The sequence below is a fragment of the Mus caroli genome, chromosome 6, assembly GCF_900094665.2.
Source record: "Mus caroli chromosome 6, CAROLI_EIJ_v1.1, whole genome shotgun sequence".
Taxonomy (NCBI): domain Eukaryota; kingdom Metazoa; phylum Chordata; class Mammalia; order Rodentia; family Muridae; genus Mus; species Mus caroli.
This window is the reverse complement of record NC_034575.1, coordinates 108901338-108916743: the sequence shown is the minus strand read 5'-3', so window position 1 is coordinate 108916743 and position 15406 is coordinate 108901338. Positions and strand designations below refer to the sequence as shown.

General features: G+C 49.2%; 1 protein-coding gene across 14 annotated transcripts in view; it reads left to right on the top strand.

Moving 5' to 3' along the window:
* Nucleotides 1-15406, top strand: part of Atp2b2 (ATPase plasma membrane Ca2+ transporting 2) — a 301832-nt gene that overhangs the window by 238460 nt on the left and 47966 nt on the right. For 7 of the 14 annotated variants that reach the window (XM_029478492.1, XM_029478504.1, XM_029478493.1 and 4 more), the window contains 6 exons: nucleotides 1576-1701; nucleotides 3405-3437; nucleotides 4691-4750; nucleotides 10076-10117; nucleotides 10821-10979; nucleotides 13367-13581. In XM_029478492.1, coding sequence (XP_029334352.1) covers nucleotides 1576-1701; nucleotides 3405-3437; nucleotides 4691-4750; nucleotides 10076-10117; nucleotides 10821-10979; nucleotides 13367-13581 — 635 coding nt within the window. The remainder of the gene's footprint in view (nucleotides 1-1575; nucleotides 1702-3404; nucleotides 3438-4690; nucleotides 4751-10075; nucleotides 10118-10820; nucleotides 10980-13366; nucleotides 13582-15406) is intronic. The other 7 variants (XM_029478498.1, XM_029478502.1, XM_029478501.1 and 4 more) reach the window with 5 other exon arrangements.

The following is a 15406-nucleotide window of genomic DNA, read 5'->3' as shown; positions in this document are numbered from 1 at the left end:
ACTTACAACTTTCTGTAACTCCAGTTCGATAAGATCCAGTGTTTTCTTCTGGCTCCCTTTGGTACCGCACACATGTGGTACAGAGATACATCTAGGCAAAGCATAAATAAATAAAAAAACAAATGATGAAGATGAGTAAACCTAGAGCCACTTCACTCAGTAGCTGCCCTTCCAGACCCCTGAGAATTCTAGGGCTTTCTGGAACCCATTTTGAGAAACTTGAGATTCTAAAACAAATGATCTGAATGTGGTAATGCAGGCCTGCAGTCACAGCTACTCAAGAGGCTAAGGCAGGGAAATCACAGTTTCAAAACCTGCCTGGGCCAGAGTGGGGTCAAGGCCAAGCTTAGGCACCTTAGTGAGATGGTATCTGGAAACTCAAATATGCCAAAAGACTAAGTAGGATATGGCTGGTAGGGTGCTTGCCTAGCATACACTGGTTCCATCCCTAGCACCACATAAATCAGGCGTGGTGGAATATATCTGTCACCCAGCATTGGAAAGGCTGCGGCATGGGGATCCTTAGTGTAAGATCATCCTCAGCAGCACACACAGCAAGTTCAAGGCCAAGCGGAGATACATGAGACCCTGTCTCAAAAGTGACTGAGGAAGGCACTCTGCAGTAGAGCATTAGCCTTGAATGCACACGGCCTAGATTTAATCCCTAGTGCCACAACTAGTAACCATGACAGCAACGATAATAGTAGTGGTACCTTTCTAAGAAAAGTGCCTGGAATTTTCTTGCCCCAGAAATGCCCCCAGGGAATCTGATGTCACTGTATACCCACTTCCTCGGCATAAAACTTGGAAGGTTTGCACAGGATGACTTACAGAAACCAGTTATGTTGAAATAAAGTAGTTTTAAAGTGTGCAGCACAGTCATATCTGTGTTTCTATATTAGCACACAAAATTAGATCCAGTGGGAAGGCAAACTCCTGGTCCACTGTCAGAGATGATAGTCAACATCCACCACAGCTGTAAATCATAAGAAAAGAACCAGGAGTCTAGAATGTATCGACAATTATGTGTGCTGCTATTAGTGATAGGTTCCGTTTGTTATATATATTTATAATGGGGATAAAACACTGAATTTCACTTTGAGGTTCATGAAAGCATACATGATTTGAGGTTTTCTCATCTCAGTTCACAGACCCCTGAATTCTCCATTAGAAGGGAGGGAGAGCCAGTCCTCAGCAGTACTCTCTAAGCCTTAGTTCCCATTTATTCTTAGTTGCAGAATGAGGTCTGATTCTAAATACTGTCCATAAGAAGAGAGTGTTACCTGCTTGGCCTATAATAATGGTGGGAGAACAATTTGGGGAGGGGAGGTAGAGACAAGCAGGAAGTGGCTGTTAAAGCCAGGAGAGGAGGTTCTGGGCCTGTGTTTTCTATAGAACAGAGAACTGAGAGACAACAGCAATCTTGTAATACTGTCTCAAGCCCATCTCTAACTAAAAGTGCCACTCATTATCTCAGTGACCAAGGTACTACAAGCTGATAGACACCTGTTTCTTCTGTTCATTTGTGGAGGAATCTTTGGCCATGTGATAGTAACCGGGTTATACCTTCCTCAGGAACCCATGTGATGGAGGGCTCAGGACGGATGGTGGTTACTGCTGTGGGTGTGAACTCTCAGACTGGCATCATATTTACCCTGCTTGGAGCTGGTGGTGAAGAGGAAGAGAAGAAAGACAAAAAAGGTAAGCCTCCTACACACACACATTTGCAAAACCAGGAAAGGAGCTTTTAAGGCCACATTTTCCATTCATCTGTTCACTCCACATTATATAGCACTTGCTACATCATGCCCTGTGCCAATAGTTGCCACCTTTGTCCTCGGGGTCTGCTGAAGTTGGGTGGGTTCTATATGTTCCATCTTCCCTAGTCTTTGTCTTGTCCAGTCATGTCACAGAGCCCCTTCCTTTCCCTTAAGGTTGGGCTCAGGATGCTGGGCATGTCATTCAATCTCCAGGCTCCAGCAGTAGAGGCAGCCAGAAGTAGCTGGTTCCCCATCACCTCACTATTAAATAGAAGTCCTCACACAGAAATATTCCTTCTGACATTATTAATTCTACCAGCAGAGTTTTCAATCTATCCAACACAGAACAGTGACTGTCATGGGCAGAGGTGATTCTTGGGAAGGTTGTTGAAATTAGTCCCCAGGAGCTCACCATGCCCAAGTCCTGGTTCCATTTACCCTTTAAAAGTAAAAGTCCTTATTCTGGTGTCCTTCAGTGCGGTGAGTAGCAGTCTATGATACAAATACCTTTCAAAATAGAGGAGAGATGTTCGCACAAAAAAGTCCTAGACCCAAAGGCCAGAACAGCCAACTCCTTACCTGTAGTCCACACTCAGTCTTAGGCACAGTGCCATCTAAGACGGTCAGTCCTTTGACTCCTTTCCTAAGCTCTAGGGAAGCTTCCCCAACATTCTGACCTTTGGGGAGCTTGGGAAAGGTTGATAACAGGGCAGATGGCCCTCCCCAAGTTCAAGCAGGTATGCTACCCATGCTCAGAGGCCACTGGAATACAAAACCTGCATCCGGGCTAAAGGCTGCTGGGACCTAAGGGAAGAACTTCTCTCTAGTGAGTCCCCCTAGGATCACAGCTGTCCCTTCAATACTGAGCATTAACAGTGATGCTTCACTGTTAGCTGGGAAGTCTAGATGCTGCAAAGAGCAAAGTGGGGCTGAGTTCAAAATGGGGCAAAGTCTTGACTGAGAGTCCCAGCAGGTATTGGGACAGGATTTCATGAGTGAACAAGGACCTGTAGCCAGGGTGACTAGACTAAGTGCAGGCAATAGGACAAAGCTAAGAATTTAGTGGAATGCAGTCATTTGAACCCATGTTCCAATATCTGTGGTGCCTGGCTGAGGAAAGACACCCAGAAGCTCTTGCAGATGCATTCTATGTCTAACAATGTCATGAGGAAGACAGGCTTCCGTGACCTCTTGGGTACCATTCAGGGTCCTATGCTAAAATGGAACCAGAATACAGAGGTACACAATTCAGTTTTGTGTAGGGAGTCAAGGTAAAATATAAATGGCTTGTGGCAGAGGAGCCAGAATTGGACCCCTTGGACTTCTCGTCCCATCATGTCAACCTGATACACAGCTCAGAGTCCAGAATGGTCTCATGTGCAGGAGTGTATGTGTATGCATGTATGTATTTGTGTGTGTGTGCACATGCATGTGTGTGTATGTGTGTGTGTGCATGTATGGGGTGTGTGTGTGTGTATGTGCATGTGTGCATGCAATAGTGTATGTGTGTGTGCGAGCATGTGTGTGCGTGTGTGTGTATGTCCGTGTGTGTGTGCATATGTGTGTGTGGTGATCTGGTGTGGCATGAATACAAGGTTGTGTGTGCTTCTCCTTCATTAACATGTCTCAAAAATCATCACACAGGTGTGAAGAAGGGGGATGGCCTTCAGATACCAGGTACAGTAAGACAACCCTCAGGGAAGATGGGCTCGTAGGAATAGCTGCCCCTAGGCCTTGCCCATAGATCAGCAGCACGTAGTTGGAGTAGACCCCTGCCTACTAGAGATTATCCCCTCCAGACATTTCTCTGTGATATCTTGTATTCCAGCCCATCAGACCAGAAATAAATAAATAAATAAATAAATAAATAAATAAATAAATTGCTCACTCTTCCCCCTTGTCCTTATGTCCCAGGCCAAAAATGGCACCTCCATTGAAGCCCCACACACTAGCATGCAGTACCTCTCTTATCACCATAACACCCCTGCCCCACAACCAACGTCCCTACTAAACAGTCTTAGCTCCTGTATCCAAACACACAGTGTGTCCACCTGACTCACTAGTGTCCCTTCCTCTTACTTCACACATAACCATATCCCCACCCCAAGAAAGAATTCCATAAAGGTGAACTTGGTGGTGTCACACCATTGTTAATTTCTAAGTTGAGATCTCCTTGATATAAAAGGAGACATGAGATGCCCCTTTCTGGTGAGACATCTCACATGGGAGTTTCTACAGTGATCTTCATCGAGCTGATCAGGGAAGGAGAAGAAAGTGGTGGGCAATGGCCTGAGCTTAAATCACCACCCACTGACAGCAGTTCTTCAGGGACACAACTGTGGTGGTCACAGGGAAGGCCCTTTAGAACTGTCCAGGCCATATACCACTCACTGAGCATTTTGAATTGACAAGTCCCTGGACTGGCCTTCCTGATTCCGTGGGGTCACCACCTGATCAGCCAAGCCAACACAGTCCAGATGTCACCACAGAAGTACCATCCCAACCAGTTGTGTGGTGTGTGCCTTTAATCCCAGCACTTGGGAGGCAGACAGGTGGGTCTCTGTGAGTTCAAGGCCAGCCTGGTCTACAGAGCCAGCTCCAGGCCAGCCAGGGCTACACAGGGAGACCCTGTCTCAAAATAAATAACTACTAAAGTGCCATCCCACCTGAGCATCTGACCACACTCCATGCTGTCCTGAGTCTCAGTCCCCACCCTCCCCTATGACATCCATAGGAACATTTCACCCCCATCTCCAGTTTGAGTTCCTCACTTAACAGCAGAGTGGTTGGTTTGGTTTGGTTTGGTTTGGTTTGGTTTGGTTTGGTTTGGTTTTAAGAATAAGACATGTGATTGTCCCCAGTAGGCTCATGTCTCTGTGGTCGCCTTCTCCATTGTGACATTGCATTTTCCATCCTTCCCACCCCCACAGCGGCCGACGGCGCAGCACCTGCAAACGCTGCAGGTAGCGCAAATGCCAGCCTAGTCAATGGTACGTCTCCACGGCGAGCTCTTGGGCTGGGTTGCTGGGTGTCTTCTTCTCTACCCCGTACTTGAGGCTTTCCCTATCCTGGGTCCCACAGACCTCTGACATGCATGGCCTCCCAGAACACTCTCCCTCCCAAATGGGACAGGTACTTAAAAGCTGAACCACAACCCAGGAAGTCAACTCCACATGACCTTGGCTTCTGGCCCCATGAGAAGCAGTATGCCACCCAGTGTGCCCCCCCCCTTAAGCATAGTTCTAGCTCTGGTTTTAGAACATTACCTTGGGTCAGGAACTAACCAGAAGCCAGCATCTGGGTTCCTAGAAAAAAGCTCCAAGCCTCCTCTAAAACTCCCCAAAGGCAGAGACTCAGGCTGGAGTTCAGCCTTTTAACCCCACCTAGCATGGCTGAGCCACAGATATTCCTTCCTCAGTCTCTTTCTCCTCTCTCTTTCCAAGCCAGCAGGTATCGAGGCTTGTGGGACTTGGGCTTAGTCTGTCCTTCTAGTCCGGACTGGTGTGTCTTGCTGGTGCCTGAGCTGGAGTGTCAAGGGTCTCTGCATTCTTACTTCCCTAGGGTGGCTAGTTGGGGTGGCCCATGTCGCTGGGTCTTCATCACTCTCTCCTTATACACAAACATAGAGAACCTTAACCACTTGCTCTAAGGAATCTCCACAGTCCACCATCGTCAGATACCACCTATGTCCCCATTAGGTCCTGTAATAACCACCTAGGCCATACCTTGATGCTCAAGACATTAGGGTTTGACTATGAATATACTACCAGAGAAGCCAAGGCAAGAGTCAGAAGTGTCCATTGCTGAGTGCTAGACAAGTTTCTTATCCACTCTGTAGTTCACTTCCTATCCCTCCTGCAGGATGTGGATCCCTGAGCCATCTCATCCTCCTACCCTGTACCCTACCTCTAGCTAACCTACCTGCCTTCAAAGCAACCAAGAGACCCACCCAGAAGATGTCAGGGACTGCACAAGGCACCTCTGCAAGCAGTTGCTAATTCTAGTGTGAGTCTATTTCAAGCCCAGGAGGAGGAAGGAAGGCAGCTGGGGCTGTGGGTGGGAAGGCAACAGGGAGGGGTGGCTGAGAGGTGACAGAAAGAGCCTGCATGGGCAAACCCACAGCTGAGTTAGAAGGAACCCAGAACTCACTTTCCCTAGGAGACAAGTATATAGACATCATCCCCAACAGCCAGCTCCAGAGGAAAAGGAGAGTTCCCCTTGCAGGCTGCAGCCAGAACCCACAGAGAGGACGAGGAGCTCTGGTTTCTCAAGTGACACTGCTACTATTGTTTGCCATTCTCTGACTCTCACCCTCCTGAAGGCCCTGTGACACAGGCTTTGTCTGAACATGAAGGATGAAGAGACTGAGACTCAAGGAAATTAGGACACTAGTCTAATCCCAGCATGGTGGCACACTCCTTTAATCCCAGCACTCAGGAGGCAGAAGTAGGTGGAGCTCTGTGAGCCCAAGGCCAGCCTGATCTACATAGTGAGTTCCAGAACAGCCAGGGCTACAAAGACTCCCATCTCCAAACAAAACAACAACATAAGAGCTCTAGCTTCTCACCACATGCTGCTCAAGACTGCCTGTGCTCCCCACACACAAGCATGGAGGGTCCAACACACTCTTCTGACCTCCGCAGGCACCAGGCACACTTGTGGCACACAGACATACATGCAGACAAAACACTCACACACATAAAATAAAATTAAATAAATAAAGTAGCATGATGGGCCTGTAAATCTAGAACACAGACGTGCTTGGCTCTGAGATGTCTTCCTCCAGGCAATCCAGGATTCCACAATGAAGTGGGTCTTAGAGGCTTTCCAAGGAAATGAAGAAAGTTCCACCCACCCCCAGGAAGATGATCCTCTAATCAAAGGCATTTGAGGGCCGGATGTGGTGATATGAATCTATAATTCGAACACTTAGGAGACAAGCATCCCAGCAGATGGGAACATCATAAATTTTGAGGCCAGCCTGGGCTATAGAGTAGGGTCCTGTGTGAAAGATCTCAATGGCTGGGGACCTAGCTCAGTGGTCAGGCATTTGCTTAGCATAGATAGGGCCCATAATATTCTCTGTATGAAGATTGATCAGAGGAGCCTGAGAAAGAAGGAAAGAAAGAAAGAAAGAAAGAAAGAAAGAAAGAAAGAAAGAAAGAAAGAAAGAAAGAAAGAAAGAAAGAAAGAAAGAAAGAAAGAAAAAAGGAAGGCAGGCAGGCAGGCAGGGAGGGAGGGAGGCCATCAGACCCCAATCCAGGCCAACAATTGAGACTTTAAATTGTAGTACTCTTCAGACTCCAGAAGGAAGCACAGAGAGCTGGTGGCTGGGCCTGGGGTGATGAGAGAGAAACCACTATAATCTCACTTCCTTTCTCTGAGCCAAACTTCAGTGATACAGGAATGACAAAAGCAACAGCCACAGAAATGGTGGCAGTGGATCCCTAACTGTGACCCTCCTCAGTCCCACATCTGAAAAGTGGGGTGTCCACCCATCCTGGAAACATCACAATCACTGTTTTTATTTCATTATTTTCTTTTGCACTCATGCACATCACACTGTCAACCATAACAGTGCTCAGCAGGTGTTTTTCTTCAGCATCCCTCTGGTTGCCATGGGCCCATTTCACAGAGAAGAGAAGTGACCTTTTCAAGGTCTCGTAGCCTGTAACCTGTCCCCCCGAAGCTTGTTCATTGTCATCTGTCTGGGGGATCTTCTAGGTTCAAGATGAGTCCATCTAGAATATACGCAGAGCAGAGCCTGGGAGACCTCACTCGCCCCCTCTCCCCCATCCTTGTTCCTCTCTCTCTATCTCATCCTCAGGCCCATCTTCCAGGTCCCTAATGAGGGCTGGCTGCCATAGTACAATACAGGGCCAGGTGGGCACCAGTTTAATAACAGCCTCAAATAGGTCCCTTGCTTCTGACAAAACAGGCCATCTGCAGCAAAGCGCTCCCTTCCTCCAGCCTGTGCATGGGTGATTATTTGTCTGGCCGAGTAATCGCTATGGCAATAAAAGAGAGAATCGCTGGGTTTAATGGCTACACACAGCCGCTAGGACATCTGGTAATGTGAAGTAAAACAAGCCCTTCTAGCATGCCAGAGCTGCTTCTGGGACCCCAGTCCTCTGGCACCTCTTAACCCAGTTAGTGAAATTATTACAAGAAACAAAAATAATTGTTGCCCATTATCCTTTTCCCTTTAAAAAAAAAAAAAAAAAAAACTTTTCTTCATGCTGTTTTTAATCCAAAAGAAAGCATCTTACAATCGGATCAAAAGGGTCTTTATCCTGAAAACCCCAAGTGGGTTTGAGGCCCTCTGATGAGAGTTATAGATAGCAGTTAGTGAGCGGGGGTCTATCTGAGTCACCCACCAAGCATCCACAGTGACAGTAGCAAGCTGATCTCAAGGCTCCAGGGCTATTTTAGAGGTGTTCTGTGAAGACAAGATGCCTCTGGACTTCCACTGGCCTCAGCTTTCTCATCTATAAAATTAAAACGTTGACAGTTCCTCTCACCTGACCTTGCAGGGCCTGACAAAACATGACACTTGCAGAAATGTCTTCAGTCAGCTGAAGGCTGGACTTTGGACGTGGCTGTTATGAATGTAAAACTCCAGGTGCTCCCAGAGTTAGATACATCACCCCACTGTGCCGAGGTGGGAACGGACTAGGAGAGGCAAAGCCACACAGCTGGTGGGTGTTGAGACAAGATTCTCAGGAACCCCTCACAGTGCCACCACGAGGCCCCTGCCCTGGGCTCAGAGGAGTCTTGGCAGCATTGAAACATTCACACTCCAAAGCAAACTGCCTCCCTCTCAGAGCCTCAGTTTCTCCTCTGTAGATGGGAGCCTGACAGGAGCATCCTTCTCAGAGGAGACAGTGATAAACACTACAGCCATATTTCTGGACCGGTCAGTCATTTGACCCCTTTAGGGGCCACATATCAGATACTTGTATTATGATTCCTAACAGTAGCGACATTACAGCGGTGAAGTAGTGAGGAGATAAAGGGTTACAGTATTAGAAAGGTTGAGAACCACTGCGTTGCATAAAGGCATGGAGACCATGTGAACCTAGAGCCTAGCGACCTTGGCAGTAGGTATCATGAGTAGACAGCCTTCTCCCACTCCTCCTGAGGGATCAAAGCTATAGGAAATTTCAGTGGATAACACAGGCCTAGTGGACAGGCAGGCACAGCTGAAAGCAGGTGTCTCAGGCAAAAAGCTGCAGCCTCCATGCAGTCCCACAGCGGCCCAGGCTGGGGCAGGAGTTCCCAGCCAGCACTGATGGCAGGTAGACAGCCCCACACCCAGCCCTTTCCCCAACGACCGGACAGCATCAGGCCCTGGCATGACCAGGAGCACCCAGTCTAGCCAGTGGCTCTTGCTAGCCTGTCTGTGAAGCTGGAGCTACTGCTTAAGACCTCTTTTCCAGGGACCAGTGACTTCCTCCTAGAACCAGGACATTCCCACAGACCTTCAGTGACCATTTCTGGGGACTTCTTGCTCGCCCTATGTCCCATACACTCTATAGCAGGGTTTTTAGGCAGGAGGTGTCCTTGGTGTTTTAGCATCATATCCTTCAGAAGAATATAGTCTACCCCACCCAGCCCAAAACAAAGGATAAAGGGACATGTTGACCTCCATTCCTCTCCATTCTAGAAATTTGATATATCTCTCTCTCTCTCTCTCTCTCTCTCTCTCTCTCTCTCTCTCTCAAATAAAAGTGATGTAGCTAAAAGGTGAACCAGGAGGATCGTGACTTCCAGGCCAGCCTAAGACACTTAGCAAGACCTCGTCTCAAAAATAAAACATAAAAGGGCCAGGGTTATAGCACAGTGGTGGAGTATCTGCCTAGTATATGCAAAGCCATAGGTTCAAGTCCTCATTACTGCAAGGGGATGAGAGGGAGAGAGGGAGGAAGGGAAGATCTGAACATTTCTCTTTTCCTCCTTTCAGCCCTAAGTATTGTGGCAGGCTCAGTGTGGGGACCTGGGAGCCTCCCTCTGCTTTCTGTGTGTAGACTCTGGTTCCGTTTACTTTCCAGCTCATTCTTTACCTCTATAAAACACTGAAAGCCAAGGTCATTCCAACAGAAATACCCCCACAACCACCCCCAAAGAGAACCAAAGCCTTCTGCCCCCACAGCCCCTGTGGCTACCATGGTGGCCAGGCTGGCCTTCATTCCAGATCTCCTCAGCATCCCTGAGCACCTTAGCCCTTCCTGTCTGTGACATGAGTGTCTGTGGTCTGTTGCGTCCTCGTGATGACCCGTGCTGCCTGTTGTTTGTTGAAATTCTCTGTTGTGTAGGTAAAATGCAGGATGGCAGTGCCGACAGCAGCCAGAGCAAAGGTAACTGCAGCCATGGGGCTAGAGTCACACACAGAGATAGGGATGCACCAGGGCCAGAGGCAGATGCACCCATGCCTGTGGGGAGCTCTGGCATCTTTTGGGGTGTAGCCATGATTCTCATAATACTAGGTAAGATAAAGAGGCATCACAGTGAAGTAGAGGATGTACCAGGGTCAGGATCTCCCAAGCCTACCTATCAGCTGGGGTCTGGAAGTTGACTCTTAGAGACTATTATAGGTGGAAGGCTGGCTGACCTCTGCTCAAAAGAGCCACAGGTCCTTCTGTCCATCCCACAATGACAAGGATCCCTTGACTGGAGATGGGACACCTTACTTTCTCTTTAAGCCATGCTCTGTGTCCTTCCAATGGCTAACTCCCTAACAACCCAACAACTTGGCCTCAAGAATACCCAAGGGAGACCTTCTCTTTCTATCTAATTGTGAGAGGGCCAAGGGCCCATTTAGGGTGGGGTCTTGGTTCAGCCCTGTCCTGCTGGGAATCTAGGGTAGAGCCAGGTCCCAAGTGCCTCTGGGACCCAGACACTGCAGCTGGAAGGGTCCGAGGCTTCTTTGCTGGCCATGCAGGGTCCAGACAGGGTAATCAGCATTTCTACTGGGCAGGCAGGGTGGGTGCTAAGCGTCCCAGCCTCTAGGCTAACCTGCATGTGTGTGTCTGTGTGCATATGCATGCTCTGCCCCTACAGCCAAGCAGCAGGATGGGGCAGCTGCCATGGAGATGCAACCTCTGAAGAGTGCAGAGGGCGGCGACGCAGATGACAAGAAGAAAGCCAACATGCACAAGAAAGAGAAGTCGGTGCTTCAGGGCAAGCTCACCAAACTGGCTGTGCAGATAGGCAAGGCGGGTGAGTTCACAGCAGGGACCTCCCTTCCGACCCCTGCCCCTTTCTGCCCTCTACTTTGATTCCAATGGTCCTGGGGGCCTGCCCTGCTCTGAATATATGATGCTCTGCTCTGCAAACAGACTGCTACAGCACAGCTCTGAGGATTTGTGATGACAGCTTTCCCCACCTCTGAGTCCCTGCCTACTCCTCTGTAAATGGGGATAAGGTTATGTCACGGGAAGGCAGGTTGTTTTGAGAATTAAAGGTGACTGAGTAGACAGGGGACTCAGCCTGTGGCTTCTATAGTGGCAGACATACCCTGTACCGCCTATAGCTCCAGATGACAAAGACTTTATCCTGAGGACAGCGGGGAAATATGAAAGAGGTAACAGCAAGAGAGCCAGAATGGATTTGGCCTTGATAATGCCCACCCTAGCTATAGTGAAGAAGGAGGACTGAAAGGGTTGGGGGCAGAGCCCGGAGCCCATGCAGAAGGACTTATCTGAGCTCCAGAGAACAACCCAGGCTTCTCAACTGAGATGTTAGCTGCAGGTGAGAGCTGTGGCAGCCTCCTGGCCCAGGGAGCCAAGCCCAGCTGCAAGGTGAGCCCCAGCCCTGCAGCACAGCCTTGACCTCCCCTTGCACTGAGGGTGTATGAAAGGCAGGACCTCCCACCTGGCTACCAAGGCCTCTGTGGCTGTCTCCATTTCTAATTAAAGACAGCGCAGCAGGGGACAGCTGCAAATTATAGGCTCAGCGGTCTATATTTAAACCTGGTGACAGCTCTCTCAGCTGCCGGGAGCTTGGCTTCCCGCCCCTTCGGCTGTCAGGCAGGGATAGAGCCAGGCTCTGATGCACCGCAGCTGGAGCTAGCTAGGGTGGGGAGCTATGGGCCAAGGGGTTTCCCTCTTCCCTGCTGTTGCTGTCAGAGGCAAGTGACTCCACAGTAGCATGGGGCACTAAGGGGCCAAGAAACTAAGTGATGACAACATCTTGGCCTCTGAGGATCTCAGTCCCCCATCCACCCTGCCAGGGATTAAGTTCACAGGCATCCCGGGCTCCCTGCCTTCCACTGCCTCCCTCTGGGGCTGAATCCCTGGTGGCCAGGGATTTATGGATGAGCAATTCCAAGCTGAGTCTACAAAGTAAGAAATGCATATCAGAGATAGAAGAAAGCCAGAGTTTTGAAAATTATGGAGAATTCCTAGTCTTTGTTTCATCTCATGGAACCCCCCAGACCACAAGCTACATGACAGAGCACACCCACCATGCAGAGCTGCCTGGGCCTTGAGACCTGTACATCAGCCAAGGGACCATGAGCATCTGGGGAGGTTGTACCCACAGGCCCTTACTATCACCCCTTCTCCATCAGAGAACGCTGGTAGGCACAGTCCCAAGAGCATCTTTGTGGGCAACTGAGGCAGGTCAGGTATAGACACACTGATCTGACAGGAGGAACCCCAAGAACTAAGTGTATGTATCGTTTGAGCTCCAGCATTGCCCTAGCCAGTCATTTCCCTAGCTGAGCCTCTGTTCCCTTCACCTGGGACACTCTCCCTGAGAACAACACGCATGCCTGATGCCTTTTCAAATAGCACCTCCTCTAAGACCACACCCTGGTCATGCTAGCTACAGCAGCCGCATCTTCAGCCACGACTTCCTGGGATTTTTCCTCAGAGCATCAATTCATGTCTATAATGGTGGCACATACACACTGTCTCTGTTACTTCTAGATCTGTGTCCTACACGAGGAATCACCGTGTACCTGCCGTATCGCAGGTGCTCAAATGTGCTTGTTCAGTGAATGAGTAAACGATTCCACCTTACCTCTTTATAGGGTGGCATCTGCATGGAGGTGGCTCTTTTTTTTTTAAGATTTGTTTGTTTGTTTGTTTGTTTGTTTGTTTGTTTAATACATATGAGTACACTGTTGCTCTCTTCAGACACGCCAGAAGATGGCATCAGATCCTATTACAGATGGTTGTGAGCCACCATGCGGTTGCTGGGAATTGAACTCAGGACCTCTGGAAGAACAGCCAGTGCTCTTAACCGCTGAGCCGTCTCTCCAGTCCTAGAGGTGGCTCTTGATGTACCTGTGTGTTCCCTAGCCACACGTTTTTAGTGTGGCTGAGTGTCATGTGGGCAGGCACCATGCTAAGTACTTTCCCTGCATTGCCACGTGAGCATTGCAAAACCCCAGGAAGGAAATCTGCCCCTTATGCCTCATTGTTCAGAAGAGGCAACTGAGGCTCCCTGAGAAGCAAAGCAAAGGCCCCTGGCCCCAAAGCAAGAAAGAACAGCTGGGTCTGCTGAGCTGAGGTCTGCCCAAGAGGCCTGCAGAAGCAGTTTAGTGAATATCTCCCCCCTCCCACCTGGGAGCCCTCTGAGCAGGTGTCCCCATGTCACAGGCCTGGTGATGTCGGCCATCACGGTGATCATCCTGGTGCTCTACTTCACCGTGGACACCTTCGTGGTCAACAAGAAGCCGTGGCTGACTGAATGCACACCCGTCTACGTACAGTACTTTGTCAAGTTCTTCATCATTGGTGTGACGGTGCTGGTGGTCGCTGTGCCTGAGGGCCTCCCTCTGGCTGTCACCATCTCACTGGCTTATTCTGTGAAGGTAAGAGAAGAGAAGAGCAGGGTTGGGTGCCTGAAGCAGCCACAGCTGGGGCTGTCAGGGAACCAGGGAGGGTGCAGTGCTAGTACTTTGTATGGGCTAATGAAATGTGTGACTGCAACTTAGAGGCTTGGCGAGAGTGTGTAGGCAAGTCCCCCAAATCCAGACACCTTTAGAGGCATAACACAAACCAAGAGCTAGGCCTGGCCACACAGGAACCCTCATTACTCAGGCCCAGCAAAGTGTGGCTTTATGGGGATACAACCTGGGCTGGCCAGACCTTCAGACTTATTCTCAAAAAGAAGCCCAAAAATCTATACATAATATAAACTCTCTAGATCTGTATTGACAACTCAGACTTACAAAATAAAATGGAACCGGAGTATGGCTCAGTGAAGCCCGAGGCCACAGTACTGCAAACTGTCGAATGTAGGCCTCACTGTGCAAGGCAGAACACAACTCCATCCCACCAAACCCTAACAGGTCATGCCCTAAGGTGTGGAATGCAGGAGCAAAACCACCCAGGAAGCCACTACCCATCAGGCAGGGGTTGCTGAAAACACGGGAGGATTTAAATGGGATACCACCTGGATGTTCACTGGTCAAGCGGTACTCCAGGACCTTCCCTAAGCACCCACGTACCTGCTGAAGCCCTGGCCACCAGAGAGTCAGCGTGCTACAAATCTGCCCCCAGGGTACCACCACCAGATTGTCCTACCTGTTCATGTTCTTCCTCTCCCCTTGAGGGTCCCCATCCTTTTGGATAGGGATGAAGACACCTTTCCCATGGTCTCAACACCAAGATATCACTGAGAAGTCTTTCACTCTGAGACATCAGCAACTCAGCCAGAGGGCAAGGCGAGTGTCAGTTTCCCAGCCAGAATTTGGCCTGCACCCTATGGTGTGATTTCATATAAAGAGTGATCTCCCACAGGGGCCAGCAAGTGGCAGTGCCGTGTAAAGGATACAGTGCTGATCAGCTCCTTCTCTTAACAGTTCTCAAAGAAACCCCCCTCTCACAAACCAAAGCCTGAACAAGTTATAACACAGTGTTTCTCCAGGCCTGCACGGCAAGGATAACTCTTACACAACTATGAGTCGATCCCCATTGCCACCCCACTGAACTCAGGGTCTCTGTCAAGTTTGGCAAAACTGGTTTGGGGACATCATGAATGGCCAGTTTTAAGCCTGAGAATCTTCTGAGGTTTTTATCTCTGGTTTGGTCATCTGGGGTCATGTGACTGGCAGAGCCACATGAGCAGAGTAGCGAGCGTGTAAGTACACCAGTTCCTCTCAGCAGGGATGTCACCCAATCCAGACATGTCATTTTAAAGGCCCCAATAACTAATGTTTTAAAAATAGGGCTGGAAAACTGTCTGCGTGTGTAAAGTGCTTGCTGTGTAAGTGTAAAAACCCAAGATCAGATTCCAGCACCCACATAAAGGACAGGCCTGGACACATGCACTGTCACCTCAGTGCTATGACCCCAGTTCAGGAGGGACCCACACAGGCAGATCCTGAAAGCTGGCCAGCCGATCTAGCTGACACAGCGAACTCTAGGTTCAGTGAGAGACCCTGTCTCAAAAAACAAGGCAGAAAGGACACCCGATGTCAATATCTAGCCTCCACTTGTACCTATATGGGCAGGTATATCCGTATATACGAGTGGGATAAAAAGTGTGACTAGGGATATTCTAGCTCAGGGGTAGGAGCCTTCCCTAGCATGCAAGTGGCTCTGGATTTGATCCCCAGCACATATAAACCAGGTGTGGAAATACATAAACTGTGATCCCAATACTTGTGAAGTGGGGCAGGAAAATTAGAAGTT